General features: G+C 36.2%; 1 protein-coding gene and 1 pseudogene across 2 annotated transcripts in view; one reads left to right on the plus strand and one right to left on the minus strand.

Annotated features, from left to right (window-relative positions):
* Mgat4a (mannosyl (alpha-1,3-)-glycoprotein beta-1,4-N-acetylglucosaminyltransferase, isozyme A) overlaps positions 1 to 20,461 on the minus strand; it is a 92,900-nt gene that overhangs the window by 26,906 nt on the left and 45,533 nt on the right. For both annotated transcript variants that reach the window (XM_013019835.1, XM_013019834.1), the window contains exon 5: positions 1,868 to 1,914. In XM_013019835.1, coding sequence (XP_012875289.1) covers positions 1,868 to 1,914 — 47 coding nt within the window. The remainder of the gene's footprint in view (positions 1 to 1,867; positions 1,915 to 20,461) is intronic.
* On the plus strand, positions 10,263 to 10,716 carry LOC105988269 (annotated as a pseudogene).

Below are 20,461 nucleotides of genomic sequence, written 5' to 3' on the forward strand. Positions count from 1 at the left end.
TGGAAGAGAGAAGTTCCATATGTGTATATATGCCCATTTTCTTGATCCATTCATCCACTGAGGGGTATCTGGACCAATTCCATACCTTTGCTATGGTGAATAGCGATGCAATGCACATGTCTGTGCTGGTGGCTTTACTGTATGCTGGTTTGGAATCTTTTGGATAAGTGTTCAGGAATGGAATTGCTGGATCATTGGGTAGTTCTATGTTTAATTTTTTTGAGGAACGTGCATACTGCTTTCCAGAGTGGTTGAACAAGTTTACATTCCCACCAACAGTATATTAGGGTTCCCTTTTGGCTGCATCCTCACTAGCAAGTGTTATTGTTTCTTGGTGACAGCCACTCTAATTGGGAGAGGTGGAATCTCAAGTCAGCCAGCCAGGCCCAGAGAGATAAAGGGTGATGTTTTCCTTTCCATGTGGAAGCTCTATTCAGCGTATAAACTTGTAAGTAAATATGTTGGGTGTTACGCAAGTGCATACAAATGTGTTGACTGACATATGATCGATTCAAGGGAGAACTCAAATAATTTAATCCCTTAGAAAAGCAGTCAGAGTTCAACAAAATAAACACTAGGATGCAGGTTTTGAAAGGGATGGAATGGGGTCAAGGGATGCAGTCAAGAATCCAATGTATATCCTATAAAATTAAGAAGATCTTCCCTCCATCTTCTTAATAGGTGAGAATGTTGAAAGGAGTGACATTAATCAAGATGCATTGTACTCATAACCTGCTTTATTAAATGGCAACTCCTTTGCATAACTACTTAAAAGTTAATCAGTTTTGAATTCAACTCACTGACTCAAACTCATTTTTCACTTCTCCACAAAATGAGTATGTATCTGCCTTTGCACAATATTTCTTGGTGCTTAATTGTACTTTTATTCTCCTGGCCTTGCCTGCATATTTAGAAAGAAGCAAATCAACAAAAGAACTACATATGTTCACAAACCTGGCCAAGTGGTCTCTAGGAAGGAAAATCAGGAACTATTATCCTAGTTCCTTATACTGTGTTCTATGCAGACTACCAAAAAAACTTAGCACTTAAAGAAAATCTAACAAATTACAAGTTAATCCTAAACTATGGATTTTTAAAAATTTTTTATTGAGATTAAGTGATTACATAAATTTCACAGTCTTGTGAGATAGTTATAAAGTCACAAACACATTCCAACCTTCATGGGGCAAATTGCTTTTATCATGGTCTATAAAGTTTGTGAATTCTATGAGCTTTGATAATACAGTTATTTCTTCCACCTCGGGTGATAAACTATGGATCCTTTTTAAGTCTCCAGTTTTAGCATTTTGATAAAGAGTCAAATTACTTTAAATCTAGAGTTGAATCAATTCTAATCTTTATATTGTTAAAACAACTAAGGCAACATTATAAAAAGTAGTAATGCTTGAAAGGTACTAAGCTTTCTATAAGTTACCTACTATGATCCCTGCCCACAGGAAATTGGTAACCAATCTTTGCCAAACAGAGCAGATTTAGACATGGTTTACAGCACATAAGTCTATAATGATTACAATAATAGCTGTCCTGACAGCTTAAAAAATTACTTGATAGAGGGTAAAAGATTTTAAACAATCTCATATTACTCTCCACATTCACTGCTTTCAAGAATAGACTTTAAATTAACAGTGTTAGATACATATGATATTTAAATCTCCTCTACAAATGCAATATGCCTATTTTATCCCCTCAGATCACTGAATTTTTTAAATGACAATTTGAAAAATCATTGACAGTTCAAAGAGCAATGAACTTCACAGAGAAATGAATAAAGACATGCTGTTATAGCAAAAAATCGAAAGATAATAGCAACAAAAATGTTTCAATTTCCATTTTAGGAAGGACTTACTCTTTCTCCAGGTTGGTTACAACACCATGCACATAATCAGTATCTGTCTGGGAAAGAAAAAAAAATTATACCTACGTTCATGCTTTTATAATGTTTAGTTTAATCTGCCATAATTAAATGAACAAAAGATAAAGGATAAAACACACTGAAATTATTATATTAAACTTCTAGTCAACTTATGGGATCTGCTTTTCTATATTGTTCTATTACACTGCACTTACGTCATTGACTACCTACTAATAGAGTAAAAACAAACTTGTAAGTTATTATTATTTCTGAATGGCAACGTTCATTACAAAAACAACACAGAAACAATGTCAACTTCTCCTGAAACATCCAAACTTTAAGTAGCAAGTAACCATAGTGACAGAGACAGCAATCTTAGTTGGAATCAAGAAACACAGGTTCAAGGTTTGCCTCTATTAACTACTATACTGTATAAAGTCAGTCACTTCTCTGACCTGTAGCTTTTTATATTAAAAATGTAAGAGAAAAGATGATTTCAGGAACTATGAAATTCAATAATAAAAGTCTAAAATAAGTCTAAAATAAGTTGCTATATACTCTGTTATTATACTGATACTGAGATCCCAAATCAAGAGCACTATATCCACATTCAGAAATAAATGATTATCAGACCTATATAACGTTCAAAGGATCGGTGACTAAAAAAATCCAATATTCTGCATTATAAATTTTGTGACAAGTCGCACATGCTCATTTGTCAAAGCGTATTCAAGATATATAAAATGACTTCATTTCAAGGCTCAAGCATTTAATACCTGAGGGGGAAAAAGATAGATAGATAGATAGATAGATCTATCGATCGATCCTGGAATACAAAATATTAAATCATTTAGCCTGGGTGCTGATGGCTCTTGCCCATAATCTTAGCTACTCAGAAGGCTAAATTCTAAGGATCATAATTTGAAGTCAGCCCAGGCAGGAAAGGTCATGATACTCTTGTCTCCAATTAACTACCAAAAAGCTAGAAATGGAGCTGTGGCTCAAGTGATAGAGTGCTCGCCTTAAACAACAACAAAAAATTTAGAGACAGTACCCAGACCCAGAGTTCAAGCTCCATGACCAGCACACAACCATATGTATACAAAGTTATTTGGGGGCTGAGCTGGGGAAATTGCTCAATGGTAAAGAACCTGCCTAGAAAATGTAAGACCCAAGCTAAAAGCCCAGAACTACCCTCCCAAAAGAAAGTTACTAAGATGTTTTCTGTGTAAGTATTTTAACTATGTTTTTTTTTATTTGTTGGAATTTCAATTTTTTATTAAGTTTAAAGACTTAAGAGAAAGAAATCTTAGTTCTGCATATTTAAATTTTTAAAGGAACTTTGAAAACACAAAACACATACAGATGAAAACCTATGTAAGCACAAACATTTACAAAAATGTATATAGCCACCAAGTAGGCTATACTTTTGAATACGAAGTTAACCATGTTCATGTAAATAATAATATACCTAGCAACAATCTGAAATTCACTTAGTGAGTACTAAATTTTGCCTGTCTAAAGAAAAGGGAATACAAAACAAAGACTGGCTCCCTCTCCCTAGTAAGTTGACTAAAGAATCAAGAATAAGGTTATATGAATACAGATCTGTTATGCTATGTGCAATCCCATTTGTGAACCAAAGTGATCTATATAGAATAAAACTCATAATCTTTATGTTGCTTGCTAATTGACATACCTAGCAAAAGATTCATTTAAACAATTGCAATTCACATCACATTTTTACAAGAGATCGATTCTTTCTGTTTTCTGCTAACAGGACTGTTCTGGACAACACTAAAGGAAGATAAACCTATGACCAATCTAGAAGCACAGGTCCGGAAGAAAGGCAACCATTAGCTGATCCTGTAGCTTGCTCAGGTTAAGTTGAGAGCAGTTGCTACTAGTTCTTTTTAAAAGGCATGTCATACTTTAAAAGACAGTGCTATTAGCCAAGTGTGAGAATGTATCTGTGATTTTCAAACCAGGGTACATATATTTCAGGAATATAGGAATAGTATGCATGGACAGGAAATAAAATAGAAATAAAAAAAGCAAAAGAAGAAATAACATTTATTCCTGGAGAATTAAGTGTTCTCATAATTAAGTACAATATTTTTATATTATAACTAATAGATTATACATGTATGCTGAAACATAAACATTTAAATGAAACATTTAAATAAAAACATGAACCTTCTGAGGCCGGCTGCCGGTGGCTCACGCCTGTAATCCTAGCTACTCAGGAGGCTGAGATCTGAGGATTGGGGTTCAAAGAGAGCCCGGGCAGGAGAGTCCATGAGACTCTTATCTCCAATAAACCACTAGAAAACCGAAAGTGGCGCTGTAGCTCAAGTGGTAGAGCACTTGCCTTGAGCTAAAGAGCTGAGGGACAGGGCCCAAGCCCAGAGTTCAAGCCCCACAACCGACCAAAAAAAAAAAAGTTCTGAATAAGAAAAAGGTGCAAAATGTGACTCTTTTTATATGAAATATCCCAAAGGAAATGGAGGGACAAAGGATGAATAAAAAAAGCAAGTGTACTCACTGGATACTATGCTGAAAATGAACTATACAACTTGTGGGTGGGGATGGAAAACATGAAAGAGAGCCAATGAACAGGTTATACTATCAAAAAAGAAATGCACTTTTTTTTATTATGAAAATACCATACAGAGGGGTTACAATTATATGGGCAAGGTAATGAGTGCATTTCTTATCAAGCATTGTTGCCTCCTTCTTTGTTTCCCCTTACCATCCAAGAAATGTACTTTTTACCTGACTTATATAATAATAACCCCTCTGTGAATCACCTTTATAATAACAATAAAAATTTAAAACTAAACAAATAAAAATAAAGAAAAACATCTATAAGGGTAGGAAGTAGATTGATGGATGTCTAGGATTAAAGGGAATAGAAGAGTTGATGGGTAAGGCTAAGAGTATTTTAGGATGATGAAAATGTTCTTAAATGGTACTAGGTGATAGCAGCATAACCCTGACATTAAATGGATAAACTTGAGTTATCTGAAGTACAAGCAAGAAATAAAAAAGAGAAGAATATAAAACTGAGAATGAAATTAAACATAAAGAAACAAACATTTCAGGCTATACACATGAAAATATGAAGGATATAGTCAGGAAATTAAACATAAACAAACATTTCAGGCTACACATACGAAAATATGAAGGACGTAGTCATGGAGGGGTTCTATATGTAAAACTTGAATATAGAAACCCAGAAGGGATGATATCAGCTAAATAGTGAAATCAGAAGTCTCAGGCTCCACTCTCCACCACAGAAAGCTCAATTTTTAACTATCTACAGATCAGATTTCTGAAAAATCCAATTATTTCGAAAATTATTACCAAGGCCCTTTGGTCCTGTTAACATAATAGAGAGGATTTCCCTAGATCCATGGTTTCTTTGAGGGGGGAAGACAGTCATCCAGCATTTTTTTTCTGATTGAACTCAAGGCCTTGTACTTGCTAGGAAAATCTTAAACTAAGCCAAATCCCCAACCCCTCATCCAGCATCTTTAACATACTGGGAGATACCCCAGGAAATCCACTCTGGTTTCACCTCACAGGGAATATTAGAGACAGTGGCACAACCAAACCACCAAGGTCAGGTAAGAACAAAGAAAGGATACAAATTAAAGGGACTACTACTTGGACTGTAGTAGCTACTCTGTGTTCCTACTAGCTATGGCTCCTAATCAGAGATAACAGCTAACTTCCTATCCTATCCACAAAGCTAAACTGATCATCTTTGTTCAACCTAGCTTGAGTCACTGAATGAGTCTCCATGCTCAGCCTCATAGCCAACACCAACGACAACATCCATCTCTGCACACTTCACCAGAACTATACCTTCATAGGAATAGACCTGCCTGAACACAAAAAAAAAGTGGCTCCTCTTAGCTAAAAAGCCCCCTTAAGACTCTCTAAAGGCAGAAAGATTCCTACTTCCCAACATTTCAGAGAAGACAGGGCCTAATTGTTTGACCTCAACTCAATCAAATGCTCAGCCCATGGAACCAACCTGATAGCAAAGCAGTCCTCACCTATGCATTTATCAGGAATATAGCCTCCAATCCGCCAATACTGAATAGCAACTTTGCCAAAACTTGGAGCCAAGTCTAAAGTCCTACCCAAGTGCAGATCCCAAATAATGGAATTATGATTTGCCAAGAAACTATCATAGAATCAGCCAACATTATATCCAACTACAGAATTCAAAATAACTAGCCTGTCTAGCACCATCACCAGCCTTTTCTTCAGAACCACAGCTGGCTAAGCAATAGTAAAGGAATATCTATAAAGAATATCTATAAAGGCCAGAAGAGGAGCTGTCTCCTCAAATGCACAGAAAAATACTCAACATAAGAAACCAGGAACCAGGAAATCCTTCCTTACACCTATGCCTCACAAGAAAAAAAAATCCAGTAACAGACCCAAAAGACATCTATGAAATGACTAATAAAGAATTTAGAACAATTTTCTTAAGTTCAGTGAATAATAACAATATCAAATAGAAAACTTAAGTGAAAGTTGGAAATTACCAAAAGCAAGAAGTTAGACAAAGCAACGGGAATTTTAAAAATAGAAAGAAATATAATAAACTAAAATTTTTAATAGAAAGATAAAACATTAAACTAGATCAAACAAAAGGATGATTAATTAGAAGGCAAAACTTTGAAATTACAAAGTTAGAGGAAAGGGCAAAAGAAGAATTTAAAAAAAATAGAGAAAGCCCGCATGAGGAGACTATCAAGAGTCCAAATCTTCACAGAATAACAGCTGCAGAAGGAGGAAAAGAGACAGAAAATATAAAGTAATGGCTGAAATATCTTTCTAATTTGGAAGCAAAGAAAAACGAAGTACTCATAGTATAGAGGTCTCCTATAAAATTCAGCCCCAAAGAGGAATTCACCAAGACATATAATAGTCAAGCTATCAAAAAGAAAGATAGCTCAGCAGCAGTGTCCCCTGCCTATAATCTTAGCTACTTGGGAAACAGAGAATGGGAGGATTTGAGGCCAAACCAGACAAAAACTTCAACTGCTTTTCTAACTGTAGCTAGGCACAGTAGCATGTGCTTGTCCTCCTTAATTATGTGGGAGGCAAAGACTGGAAGTTCCAGACCAGCTTGGGCAAAAACAGTTCACAAAACTCCATCTCTTTAGAAGGAAGCTTGATGTGGTGACAACTGTCAATTCCAGCAACTACAGGAAGCCTTAAGTAGGTCACTCACAGTCCAGGTGTACACTGAGCAAGAAGCAACATCGTTTTTTATAAATAAATATTTGTTATGAAAGTCAATAAAACTTGGAAAACCATAAAAGTTAAACATTAAAGCCTTTGATGACATTACCAGTGTTAAAACCTCTCATTGTTCTGGACTACCTAGGCATGGGGATAAAGCAACAGTGGGTCTTTTCGTCTTTTGGCTTAACATTGTGCTTCTATGTAAGTCAATAAAGAAGCAACATCTTATCTTTAAAAATCACCAGCAACTGTAGAATGCCTGCCTAGCAAATGTAAGGCCCTGGGTTCAAACCTGAGAACTGCTTTTAAAATGAGAGAAAGCACAAAGAGGTAAGAAACACATCATATATAAAAGATTGCCAATACAATTATCAACTGATTTCTCAGCAGAAAACCCAAAGGTGTATAATTTTATATTCAAAAATATGTAGGAAAAAGTAGTCTTTCAGAAATAGAACACTAAAATTTCCCCAAATAAAAGCTAAGGGAGTTTATAATTTTACAATAATTGCTGAAGGGAGATCTTTAAGCTGAAACAAAAGGCCTTTCAATCTCATGAAATATACAAAAGGACAAAATTCAACGACAGAAGTAAACCAGCCATATTCTGAACACTAGGGCTTCAGTTTATGATGTATACAGAATTTTCTCTCTAGTATGAATATTAATAACTACAGATAAAATAAACTGTCAAACTATACAAATTACAGAATAATATAAATTCTCATGTCATAAACATAAGCAGTGAGAAGCGAATAAGTGTGTAGAGTTATTTTATGCCATCAAAGTTGTTATCAGATTGAAAAAGGTTGCTACAAGTACAAGTTGTTCTATGTAAGCCTCATGGTAGTTGCAAAGTAAAAATCTTTAACAGAAACAAACAAAAGAAAAAGGTACGGAAAACACATCATTACATTAAACTACAAACATCAAACTACAAAGGAAGACAGGAAGAAAAGGGGGAAAATATTTATAATAAAAACAATTAGAAAAATCATAGCAGTAATTCCTTATCTATCAGTAAGTGCCTTGGACGTAAATGGATTAAATTTTCCAATTAAAAGATTTAGTTGAATGAAAGGTTAAATAAATTTTAAAAATAACATGGCCCAGCTACACAACTATATGCTATCTATAAGATACTCAATTCGCTTATTTTTTTTCTTTTTTTTTTTTTAGTACTGGAGCTTGAACTAAGGGCCTCATGCTCTCACTAAGCTTGTTTGAGAAGCTAGAGAGGTAGGATCTCTACCACTTGAGCTACATCTCTAGTTTGGCTTTTTGATGGTTGCTTTGGGGATGAAGTTTCATAGACTTGATTCTCCAGGTCTCAGCCTTTTGAGTAGCTAGGATTAAAAGTATGAGCCACCAGCACTCAGATCAATTCACATCTAACTATACAGAGAGATTATGAAGAAATAAAAAAGATATTCTATGCAAGGGATTCCCATATCAAAAGCCAATAATAAGAGTGGCTATACTTACATCGGACAAAATAGACTTTAATAAGCTATCAGAAGAGACAACGGTCAATATATAATGATAAAGGTCTATTCATACAACAATTGTGAATATATATGCACCCACCAGAGAATTCCTAAATCAATATTGAAGTATCTGAAGCAAAGGATGGAGCACATACAGTACGAGTGATCACTGAAGACTTGTCATGCATGAATGGCCCAATACAGTAAACACTTTCTGTGTAGTATTTTCCTTTCTAGAACTCTCTTCTGCAATTTTTAGCGGCTCCATTTGGTTTTTCCCTTTCTAAACTGTGATATGGAATATGTTACCAGGTAGAAGGTTAGGCAATGATTGTGCTTACTCCTCTGTTGGGTAACCACATCCTGTACTGTCTGCTGAGCATGGCTGATTCACAGAGCTTGTTCAGCTTCCTAGTTGCTTTTATCAGGAAGACAAGTCCAGTTCTTGCTAACTCCACTATGGCTGGAAATACCATTTTACATAATAAGGAATTAATGAAAATTCCCAAAGATGATTTGAATATGTGACAAAATAACAGGACTAAAATGACAGTCATGTGCCAGTATGGGCCTGGCAGCTCATAATACATTTTATTTCCCTAAACTCCAAGGAAAAGCAATTGCTCTTCACATAATACTTGATTTTATACTTTAAGTTCAATATATATGCCAACAAAGGCAAACAATTACCCAAGTATTTCAGTTCACTTTACAAGTTTCTAAACTAGTATGTTAAAAAAATATTTAGAGTAAGAAAGCTCAAACATTAGACAAAAGACAACATTTGCGAATACATCTGTCACACCTTTTCCTTCTCCCAATATGTTGACACTACAGCAATGTTTTCAAATATTTGAACTCATTTAGTTCAAAGTTTTTTCATAAATTAACTACTTCTAACTACCTCCATGAATAATCTACTCCAAGCCTTACTTGGATTCTAACAGTTTCTGCCCTTACCTAAGAAGCCGTTGTAATCCGCCCAAGAGATATGCCACATTATTTTTCACCATAACAACAATGTAATCATGAGGGAAACAGAGATATCCAAACAGACATTTGGTAAAATAATTGACCAAAACTCATGAAAAATGTCAATGTTCAGAAAGTGGGGCTGTGGCTCAAAGTGGCAGAGTACTAGTCTTGAGCAAAAGGGTTCAGGGACAGCACCCAAGCCCTAATTCAAGCCCATGACCACCCACAAAAACAATGAAAAGTTTTCATGTTCATAAAATACTAAATTGTTGCTATGGATAAAAGGAAACTGAAAATTATGAATAACTAAATTTAATGTGAGATTCTGTAATGTATGTTAGAACAGAAAGATAGCTTTAATTGGAACACAGAAAATTCAAATAAAAGTTATGCTTAAAGATGATTATTACTACCTGAAATTGCAGCTATTCAAGTTGTTAACATTAGAGCAAGCTGAGCAAAGGGAAACTCTCCAGTTAACTTGTGCAACTTTTCCCTAAATCGAACTTTTCCCTATATCTAAAATTATCTCAAAACAAAAATTTTAATGTCTTAAAAAATAGTTAATATAAGAACTTTTGTTTTAAAGAATAATTGTGTTGACAGTTTCATCTTCAATTAAAGAAGTCTTGGCAGAAAAATAAATAGTTAAGAGAGGGGGTGCCTCCGCCCAGCTCCTGGCCCCGCCATTCCTAACCTATCAGCAGTGGGAAACGCCTTTCCCCTCAGGAAGTGGACATCAATGCAAACCTGAAGAAAACAGTTTTTTCCTCCTAAGCCATGGCATATCAGTTATATAGAAATAAATACCATGCTGGGAAACAGTCTTCAAGAAAGCCTAGATGAGCTCATACAATCTCAACAGATCACCCCCCAACTTGAACTTCAAGTTCTACCTAAGTTTGATAAGGCTATAAACTCAGCACTGGCTCAGAGGGTCAGGAACAGAGTCAATATCAGGGGCTCTCTAAATATATACAGATTCTGTGATAATGTGTGGACTTTTGTATTGAATGATGTTGAATTCAGAGAATTGACAACTTATTAAAGGGGATAAAGTAAAAATTGTAGCCTGTGATGGTAAAAAATACCGGTTCTAATACGACAGAATAAGTAGGAAGAAAAAGACATTTTTATGCCATCTCCTTATTACCGCTTTTTGAAGAGAAGCATAGGAGAGACTTTTTAAATTTATTCTAGCATTGCAAAAATGACTATACTGTGCTATGCTATCGGAGAATACCAACAGAAAGAAGCTTATAACTCTGTATTCTTGTACATTACCTTTATTATACAGCATGAAGAAACGACTTTTTTTAATGACAAATCAAAAGTGGTCATCTTCCTAAGAGAATTCTTTAATAAATTCATTAAAAAATAGTTAAGTATTGGGGCTGGGAAGGTGGCTCAGTGGTAGAGCGCTTGCCTTGCATGCATGAGGCCCTAGGTTTGATTTCTCAACAGCACATAAGCAGAAAAAGCCAGTGCTGTGGCTCCAGTGGAAGAGTGTTAGCCTTGAACTGAAAAGCTGAGGGACCTGCTAGCACGTAGGCCCAGAGTTCAGGGCCCACAACCCAAAAAAGTTAAGAATTATCTTTTTTACCTGAAATTCTGAAATGGTTTCCTATTTTAATTAGAGCAAATTCTAAGCATACTCTACCTGATATCCTAAATTACTATTTTATTGGAATGGAATAATTTATTTTTATATTTATTTATCTGTCGGTTGTAGGGCTTGAACTCTGGGCCTGGATGCTGTCCCTCAGCTCTTCAGCTCAAGGCTAGTGCTCTACCACTTGAGCCACTGTGACACTGCTGGTTTTCTGAGTGGTTTATTGGAGATAAGAGTCTCACCAACTTTCCTGTCAGGCTGGCTTTGAACCTCAGTCTTCAGATCTCAGCCTCCTAAGTAGCTAGGATTACAGGCATGAGCCACCAGTGCCTGGCAGGAATAAATTTTTAAATGAATGCAATTCACTTATGTATTATTTATGCTGTTTTCAGGCTAAAATGGCAGTTAAATCGCTTCAAAAGAAACTCCAAGCCTCAACTATATACCACTAGTATTTCCTTCAAAAAAGAAAAAAGATGTGTGTTGGCTCCATTAGAACACTAGTAAAGTTCTTACAATGACCTAGTGTCCCTTGTGATTTTGCCCACCCTATTCTTTTCTGTCTTCTATGGTTGATCCCCTTTTTTGTCATTTCTACTCCCAGACATTCACAGGTCTCTTCTGCTATTTCAAAATTGTGCCCAACAAAGTTGTCACCTCAATGCCTTTGCATAGAAAGCTGTTCTGCTTATCTTCTTCCACTAGCACGCCCTTCGGGTCTTTGCTCAAATGTCCTAAATACCCTAATAAAACCTTCACACAGGAATAACTACCTTCCTCACTACATCCAATGTACTACATATTTGGTATTCTCCATTACAATGTAAGTTTTAATGGGTAGAGTTTTTGATTTATTCATTTGTATGTCTAGCACCTATCATTCTTTCAGTAAATATGGGTTAAGCACAGGCAAGGTCTATGGAATATTTTATATGTGGACTTTCTCAATAGCCATTTGTATGATCTATAATAAATGCATACATTTTGTGTGTGCACACATGAATGTGCACACACATGCCAAAGTGGGGCTCAAACACAGGGTTTCTCAAGGGCTTGGCTTTGCTTGGCATTTTTTTTTTTTTTGCTCAAGACTGGTGCTCTACCACTTGAGGCACGCCTCTATTTCTAGATTTCTGCTGGTCAACTGGAGATAAGATTCTCACAAATTTGTCTGCCAGAGCTTCAAGTAGCTAGGAGTACAGATGTGAGCCACTTGGTGGCCTAGCCTGCATAAATGTCTTAAAATCTAGCTGCTGAATAAAGACCAAACTATTACTGACACCCAATATAGTAATAACTTAAAATCAAGAACAGAAGTAACTTGCAAAAGGATAATCAACAAGTACACAAAAGACTTAAATGATACTATTAAAGGACAAACTCCATTTTGTCCTCTCCAGCCCTATTTTGCCTTTTTATCCTTTTCCACCAAAACCTCACTTTTCTGCAGTTATCTTGGATTCCAGGAACAAGACTGACCAATAAACATCTTTATGACAAGGAACTGAAACTACAACAACAAGCCTCAGAAGACAGATTATTCCATGATGAGATCACCCCCCGAATGAGAGCAATTATCAAGGATGGTGAAACTGTAGGTACCCCAGATGACAGGGTTAATAATGTATCTAGAATCCATTGTAGAACCAGAACAGAGATAGCTATCAGATCACTGACCTGGACCAGTTATGCACATCCCAACCCCCTTCCCTTTGTTTCCCAGCCTCATGAAGACGTAGGGGTCATTGAAACCCTTTAGTCTGTTCTGCCCAACATGGCATGTTGATTAAAGCTCTTTTCTATGCCCTTCATCACTTCTCATTGGTGTGGGAGATCAAGCCTAGTCTTCCCAGAGCTGGGTGGCTCTTGTCCTAAACTCTGGTAACACTATTCACCAATCTGACCTAATAAACATTTATATAGAGTACTCTCCTTGATGAAAAAGAGAATTCATTCTTCCTAATCACACATGGATATGCCAGGGTAGACTGTACACTGGGCCATTTTAAAAAAGCACTTATGTGCTGGGCACTTGTGGCTCACTACAATAATCCTAACAACTCAGGAAGGTGAGATCTGAGGATCAAGATTTGAACTCAGCCTGGACAGGAAAGTCCATGAGACTCTAACCTTCAATTAGCCACCAAAAAGACAGAAGAGCTGTGGCTCAAGAGGTAGAATGCTCAGAAACAATATCCAGGTCTTGAATTCAAGTTCTTAAGTAGTACTTAAGGGAAAAATCTGTAGCCTTAAATAGCCTATGTTAGAAAATAGATTGCCAACCTATAATCCAAGCATTCATCTTAGAGAAAGGCTACAAACAAGCAGCAAGAATAAGATAATTAGGAGAAAGGATCCAGGATGGCGACAAAACAGTAGGGAAACAGAATAGCTGTCTCCAACTAAACAGAGAATTCAGGCTTCAATAAGCATTTTCCCCAAGAGATGGACAACAGCAAAAAGGCAAACAGAAAAAATACAGGAACTGAAAAAAAGGAAAGAAAAAGCCTCAGAACTTTCACAAAGACGGAAAAGCTCTAAGACCCCTCCACAATCCCTCAATCCACTCCACCAAGCTGCAAAGGCAGCCGCCTGGGACCTCAGAACCACAAGTGTAGACAGAGACAGAGATCAGAGCTCCCACCGCCACGCTGCTCGGCCCACAAGCATCACAATGGAGCTTGTGATGACTGGCAACCAGTGAACTCCAGCGCATAGATACAGAGATCTGCCACAGCACTTCTAGAAGGACCTTAACCAGTTCTAGGACCAGTGAGCATCCCACGAGGGAGTCCCCCACCTGCCCTGCCACGGGAACCACGCTTGGGCTCCAGCAGCCTGCGAAGCGAGTTCCGTTGTAACTGCGAAAGGGCCCAGCAGCCCCACGGGTGCCCCAGACTGGGATGGAGCGGCCTCAGCCACAGGACCCAGGATGAGTAGAGCTAGGAATCGCGCATAGCTCTAGCTGCTGGAGGAGTGCCCCCAGCCCACTGGGAACTGACAAGAAAGTACACCCCAATCAGGATCCTAAGCCGCCTAGGCCTGGACCCTGACCGGTATCAAGAAAGATGTGCGTGCTCCTGCCACTGGAGGAGCACCCACCGACACCGGAAGCTGTCAAGAGTGCCTACAGTGGCCCTAAGGTCAGGCGACCCACCACAAACCAGCCCGGGCCAGGCACAGCTGTGGAACACCAACAGGCACAGCTTGTGAGGCCACAGAACTCACAAATCCTGAACCTAAATGCATAAATCACAACGAAAGATTACAAATTTCCCGAACAATCAAGACAAACCAAACCCCAAAGCCAGCAGCAACCCAGGAAAGAATTCCAGTGAGAGCCAAGAAGAAATGGAGGGCAAAAGATGAAATAAAGAGATGATGGCAGAATTGGCCAAAGAAATAAAAAAAAAAGAGATACAAGAGCAATTTCAAGAGTACAAAGAAGAACTATCAAAGGAATTCCAAGGCCTAAAAAAAGAGATGCAGTCAAAAATAGACACAGTACATACCTTGTTAAAAGATGAAATTAACACTTTGAAAATCGATACAGAAACCATAAATATATCAATTTTTGCAATGCAAACCACAATGAAAGCCATAGGTAACAATATGAGTGAGATGGAAAATAAAATATCAGGAGTTGAAGATAAAACAGAGGAGCTAGAGAAGAAGGTCATAGATATGGCAAAAGCACTCAGAAATTACCAAAGGTAAGTCCAAGAACTGGCAGACAATGCCAATCTAATCTTTGTATAATTGTAATTGATGAATGAGAGGAATACCAGAATAGAAGGATGCAACACATATTCAATAAGGTTATTACAGAAAATTCCCCCAATCTCAAGAGAAAACCACATAACAGAAGCATACAGAACACCTAGAAGACAGAATCCTAGAAGAAATACTATTGGACACATTGTAGTAAAGACACTAGACCTGAATTGCAAAGAGCTGATTTTAAATGCTGTCAAATCAAAGAAGGAACTATACTACAATGGAAAAAAAATTAGAATCACTGCGGGCCTCTCCATACAAACTCTCAATGCAATAAGAGCCTGGAAAAGTACCATCCAAGCCCTGAAAACCAACCACTGCCAAACCAGACAGATATATCCAGAGAAACTAGCATTCACATTCGGCAGAGAAACAAAAATAAAGAAAAATTAAAGGAATTCATGAACAAGAAGCCAGCACTACAAAAAATACTAAAAGAGGAATATAACCCAAAGAAAATAATCAAAACCAGGGAACCACATCAGACAGAAACCTAATGGAAAGTTCACTTTATTAATATGAAATGTCTTTGTGTTTTCTAATTGTAATTTGAAATATGTTTTATCCGATATTAGTATTACTACACCAGCCAGTTTATGAGGGCCATTTGCTTGGAAGACTTTTCCAGCCTTTCACTTGAATAGTCAATATTTGAAAGCCTCAAGGCCACAGTTAATGAAAGACAAAGACAGAGGAATGGTTGCAGATTAGGTAAGCTAAGTAGACATGATAACTAAGCAGGCTAGATTAGGTTTTGTGATGGAAATAGAGTATTAGTGAAAAATGCTGGTGTTAATAATGCCAATGAACTAGAGCTGTTTAGTTTAAAGCATTACATCTCTTGATAATTATACTAAGGTTCTGTGGGTTTTCAGCCCTAGGAGATGCTGATAAATGACAAGTAGCTCTTTGAACTATTTTTATAATTATTCTATAAATCTAAAATGATCTCAAGATACAAAGTCAAAGAACTGCTTCCCCAAAGTCCCTTAAGTAGACTATAGGAAACTTCAGTGGTTTGAGAGAGCACAAACATGTCACAAATTTAAAATGTATTATATTGAAATTAGTTATAGGATCCTTACAGAAATCTTTTTACTCTCTTCCTGTACATTCTTCAAAGTACACCTATGCCTCAAACTTGGAACCAGTCAATTAGTGGTCCATGGCCTTTATTTAATATTTGGGGACAATTTATCACAGAAAGTACACCTTCAGGTTGTTGATATTTTGCTGCTTGTATTTACTGAACTTGCATTTTTGTTATTATCTTTGTGTTATAGCATACATTCTTTTCACAACCATGCATCAATAGCTTCAGAGATTTGAAGGGGTATAAAATTTGAGACAGAAATGTTAATGAATTAGCTAAGAATTGCTAACACAAATGTAAACTGAGAAGAGTAATCAATTAAAAAGGAAAAATTACAAGAAGTATGTGTTATTGAAAAGCTGAGTTTAAATAATATGTTGCATTAGAATGTTATCTGAGATGAAATTCTGTGAAGAGTAGCTGCAAGAACTATGATGTTTTCTTTAATGACATTTCTACAGAATGTTTCAGGACATATTTAATAAACTAAGGGTATGGATAAAAAAATTACTGCCACAGACTTTGTGTCCAGAAACCTAGACTAAATGCGAAAGAGTTGTATAAACCTAGAAAATAAAATTCTAAAAGATTTAATTTGCTCACCAATAAAGTACTTAAATCACAGCAATAGTGAAGATTAAAATAAATAATACTTAGAACAAATACTAAAGTTTCAAAAAGCATCTAACAAAAAAAATAATGTTTTTGCTTTACTGTTATTGCCACTGTATTATTGTGACATATTGGAAAAATTACCCATAACAATGTGCATAAATTAAAAAAAGAGATAAGATTAGAGTAGTAATCAATGAAGAAGGAAATAGAGAAATGATAAGTATCAATAATAAGTTTTTCTATTTGACCTGCTAGACAACCACTTAGAGGACTTAAAGGGTCACAGATTGGAGAAAATAGTGAAAGGAAGTGGGTAGAATAGAAGCCTAATCTGACATAACAAATTTTGTAGATCTACTGAACTCTTCAGCAATAAGCATATGCAATTAATATTTTTTTCAATCCTCCCCCAACACAAAAATTTTATAAAAGGCAATGGCACAGAAACAAATATTCTTGAAGTAGGTATAGTGGTTCAAGCCTGTAATCTCAGAAGTTGGAAGGCTGAATGAAGCAGGAGGACTGTGGGTTCTTTGTCAGACTGAGCTACATAGAAAAACACTATTCTGTCTCAAAAAACAAACAAATGAAAATATTTTTGTGGAATGCTAGACTTTAATTTCTGGGCACCACCTATTTGTTAATGAATTTTTAAGATTTTTTTTTTAAATCTCCAGCATCTTCCTCATTGCAGTGCTTCAATACATCCTTGGTCAATGAGTAAAAGAATACCAGGGGTGAAATTTGTACTTTGCCCTGTTAAAAAACAAGTCAAACAGGTTAATTATGGGAGCTTGAGAAAAAACCGTGAGGTCCATATTTCTGAGGCTGTTCAGGTGACTCAAGGTAAACAAAAATTCCCAAAACTATCAAGGTAACTATATCCTTGATGAAAGTGCACAGAAGTGTCTAAACAGAAAAGATTAAACTGCTTAGAATTTGGATAAGCTTAGAGATCTGACAGTATTTTTCATTTCCTTCCTTCATGTACAAGTATCAGTGAGAACCAGATGCATGAACTACAAATTTCATTTTGAAATATTAGCAACTGAAATTTTGAAGCTCAAAAGAATCCAATTTGGTTCCAATAGTCAAAGGTAACATATGCAACTGCATGGATTTAGCTTTGTGACAGAAGTTAGTCTTTGTTTCATTGTAGTGCTTTTTTGTGGTTTTAAGAAAAAATGAAAAAGCAATTAGACTAGAATACCTCCCTCACCCTACAGCAAGCCAGTAGCCTAAAAGCCAATCCCTTCGATGCTGACACAAAGAAAAAAGAATGAGAACAGGAACTACAAATTTTTTTAAAAGGAGAAGCTCAGAAAAACCTAGCAACAAAACATTATCTCTCCCCTTGTCATACCCATGAAAGAACAGAAAAGAAGAAAAACTGTTGCCAAATCTTTCAACATTCATTTAAAAGAAAAACAATTACAAAAGTTGCAGTTAAGAAGCAATATCAAATTATTACAAATGATTGCAATAATGCTAAAATATGTATGAAAATTCTAAGGACATATCTGAAGCAAACCTATAAAAAAAAAAAACTGAAGGATTCACTCTACCTGACTTCAATATTTAACATAAAGCTATATGGCTGGCACCAGCACACAGAGTATTCTTGTCACATTTGGAATTTCTCCACTATTTTTTGTAATTTTTTGTCAGTTAAAAATTATTTCAAACTAGTTTTAGAAAGTGAAATGTGACACTCTCTAAACAACAAAAAACCCAGCAAGCAGATTCTACCAATTACATATTGTAAAAAATATATAGATCATTTCCTTGGCCAAAGACAAAATACCAATTTTAAAAACTGCAAGCTAATAACAGAACAGATACATTACAAATTAGCTAACAATGCTCAGAAGAATATTCATACAAATTATTTGTTAAGAAAATAATGAAAATGAATGTTTAGCATTTGGGCCACGATGCATGAAAATTAAAAAGAAAAAACATGTTAAGTGGGTGTTAAAGAATTAGGAAAACAGACCCCAAAATGGGCTTGGGAAATACATATAAAAATAGATACACTAACCAAGAAGGGGGAAAAGGAACAAACACATATATGCATAATAATCACAAATAGAAGGAAATCTATTTTGCTCAGTTTTATATAAAGAAATTTCTTAAAACTTGGATGAAATTTTCTAGGAAAGTATTTTATCAAAATTGGAAAAAAAATCTAAGTAGATTTATACCCTAACACAAAAACTTATCATTTAACAACAATAATTGTTATAGTGCATAAGCAAACCCAATGGCTAAGAAACAGTGGAAAGGAACTTTCACTGTATACAACACACCACACACACACAACACACACACGCACACACACACACACACACACACTTTGTAAAAATCATGTGAGTTTCTCTTTCAAAAAATTAAAAACATAGTAAATAATGGTTCCTAGTATCAGTAAAATATACAACAAAAATAAAAACATGTCACAGATATTTAATTCTCTACTCAACTTCTATATTCATTTACAAATTTATCTCCTTTACAATGTTTTGCCCACAGTCTGGTTATTAGCTTTGTCAAACCAATTAGGTCAAAGGATTGAAAGCAGGCATAAAAGCCTTTGGGCATGGTAATGCACATATATACTCAGGAGGCAAAGGTAGGTGGTTTAAGACTAGCTCAGGCAGTTAGCTGGTGAAAAACAAACTAAAAGCAAAGGACTGAGGAGCATGCTAAAGGGATAGAGCCTTGTCTAATGAGCCCATTAAGGCCTTGAATTCAATCCCCAGTCTACAGGGAAGAGAGGAGGAAGAGGCATAGAGGCCTCAGGCACCCTTACTGTAAAGCACCAAGTAAAAAGACTGAAAAAATAAAACTGTTTTCACACTGCATACTAAAAGCCTCTGAAGCTAGAAATTCTCTAAACTCAGATTTTCAGAGACTAACTATAAGTGCTTTTCCAACATGGTCAACTGGTTATATCATTCAACTTGAGTTCTACCTTAAAAATAAATGAGGACTTCGGAATGCTTCTAGGCAAACTGCAGAAACAACGTGAACAAACAGGGTGATATGAAAGACATGCTAGTTAAGGTTCTCTTTACGAATTCTCAGCCATCATTATGATTGTTACCAACATAACCTGCTTGTTATGGTTCAAATCATATTCAGCCTGATCTGTGTCTTTCTAAACCACTGGGAATAGCACCTACACATCTACCCCAGCCATCCCTATTGAGTGGCTTTTTTGTTTAGTGGTAGTTACAAAAATATTTGGATTTTCTTTTAACTAGATACAACCTGTATCAGTCACAATCTTAGGGACAACAGGCAGAAACAGCCTCTGGCAGAAGAGTCAGAAAAAATGACTTTCTAAAGGTGACAGAGAAGAGTTCATCAGATCTCTGGTTGGGCTAAAGAACCCAGCTAGGAAGGTACATAAATAAGGTTGCCCTGCAGCCAAGAATCATAGTATGCTCCAGAGCCACAACTTAAGAGACTTCACTCTGTACCTGCACTGAGGTCTTGGGACAGACACTACTCTGCCATCACTATCACCAGAATAACTGTCCACAATCCTCATTACCTTTAATTTTCTTATTTTCTTTTGTTAATGACATAAAGAGTATGCATTGGTCATATATTTAACCATGTTGCTAGATTCCTCATATTCTAATAATTTGCCTTTCTGTTCTCTGGGATTTTCTATGTGATCTGAAAATAATGAAGCTGCACTCAGAGTTCAGAGTGAGAATATACAAGCGGCTGAGTCCAGGTCACATGCCTGAACT

This window comes from Dipodomys ordii, unplaced genomic scaffold (assembly GCF_000151885.1).
Source record: "Dipodomys ordii isolate 6190 unplaced genomic scaffold, Dord_2.0 Scaffold47, whole genome shotgun sequence".
NCBI classification, from domain to species: domain Eukaryota; kingdom Metazoa; phylum Chordata; class Mammalia; order Rodentia; family Heteromyidae; genus Dipodomys; species Dipodomys ordii.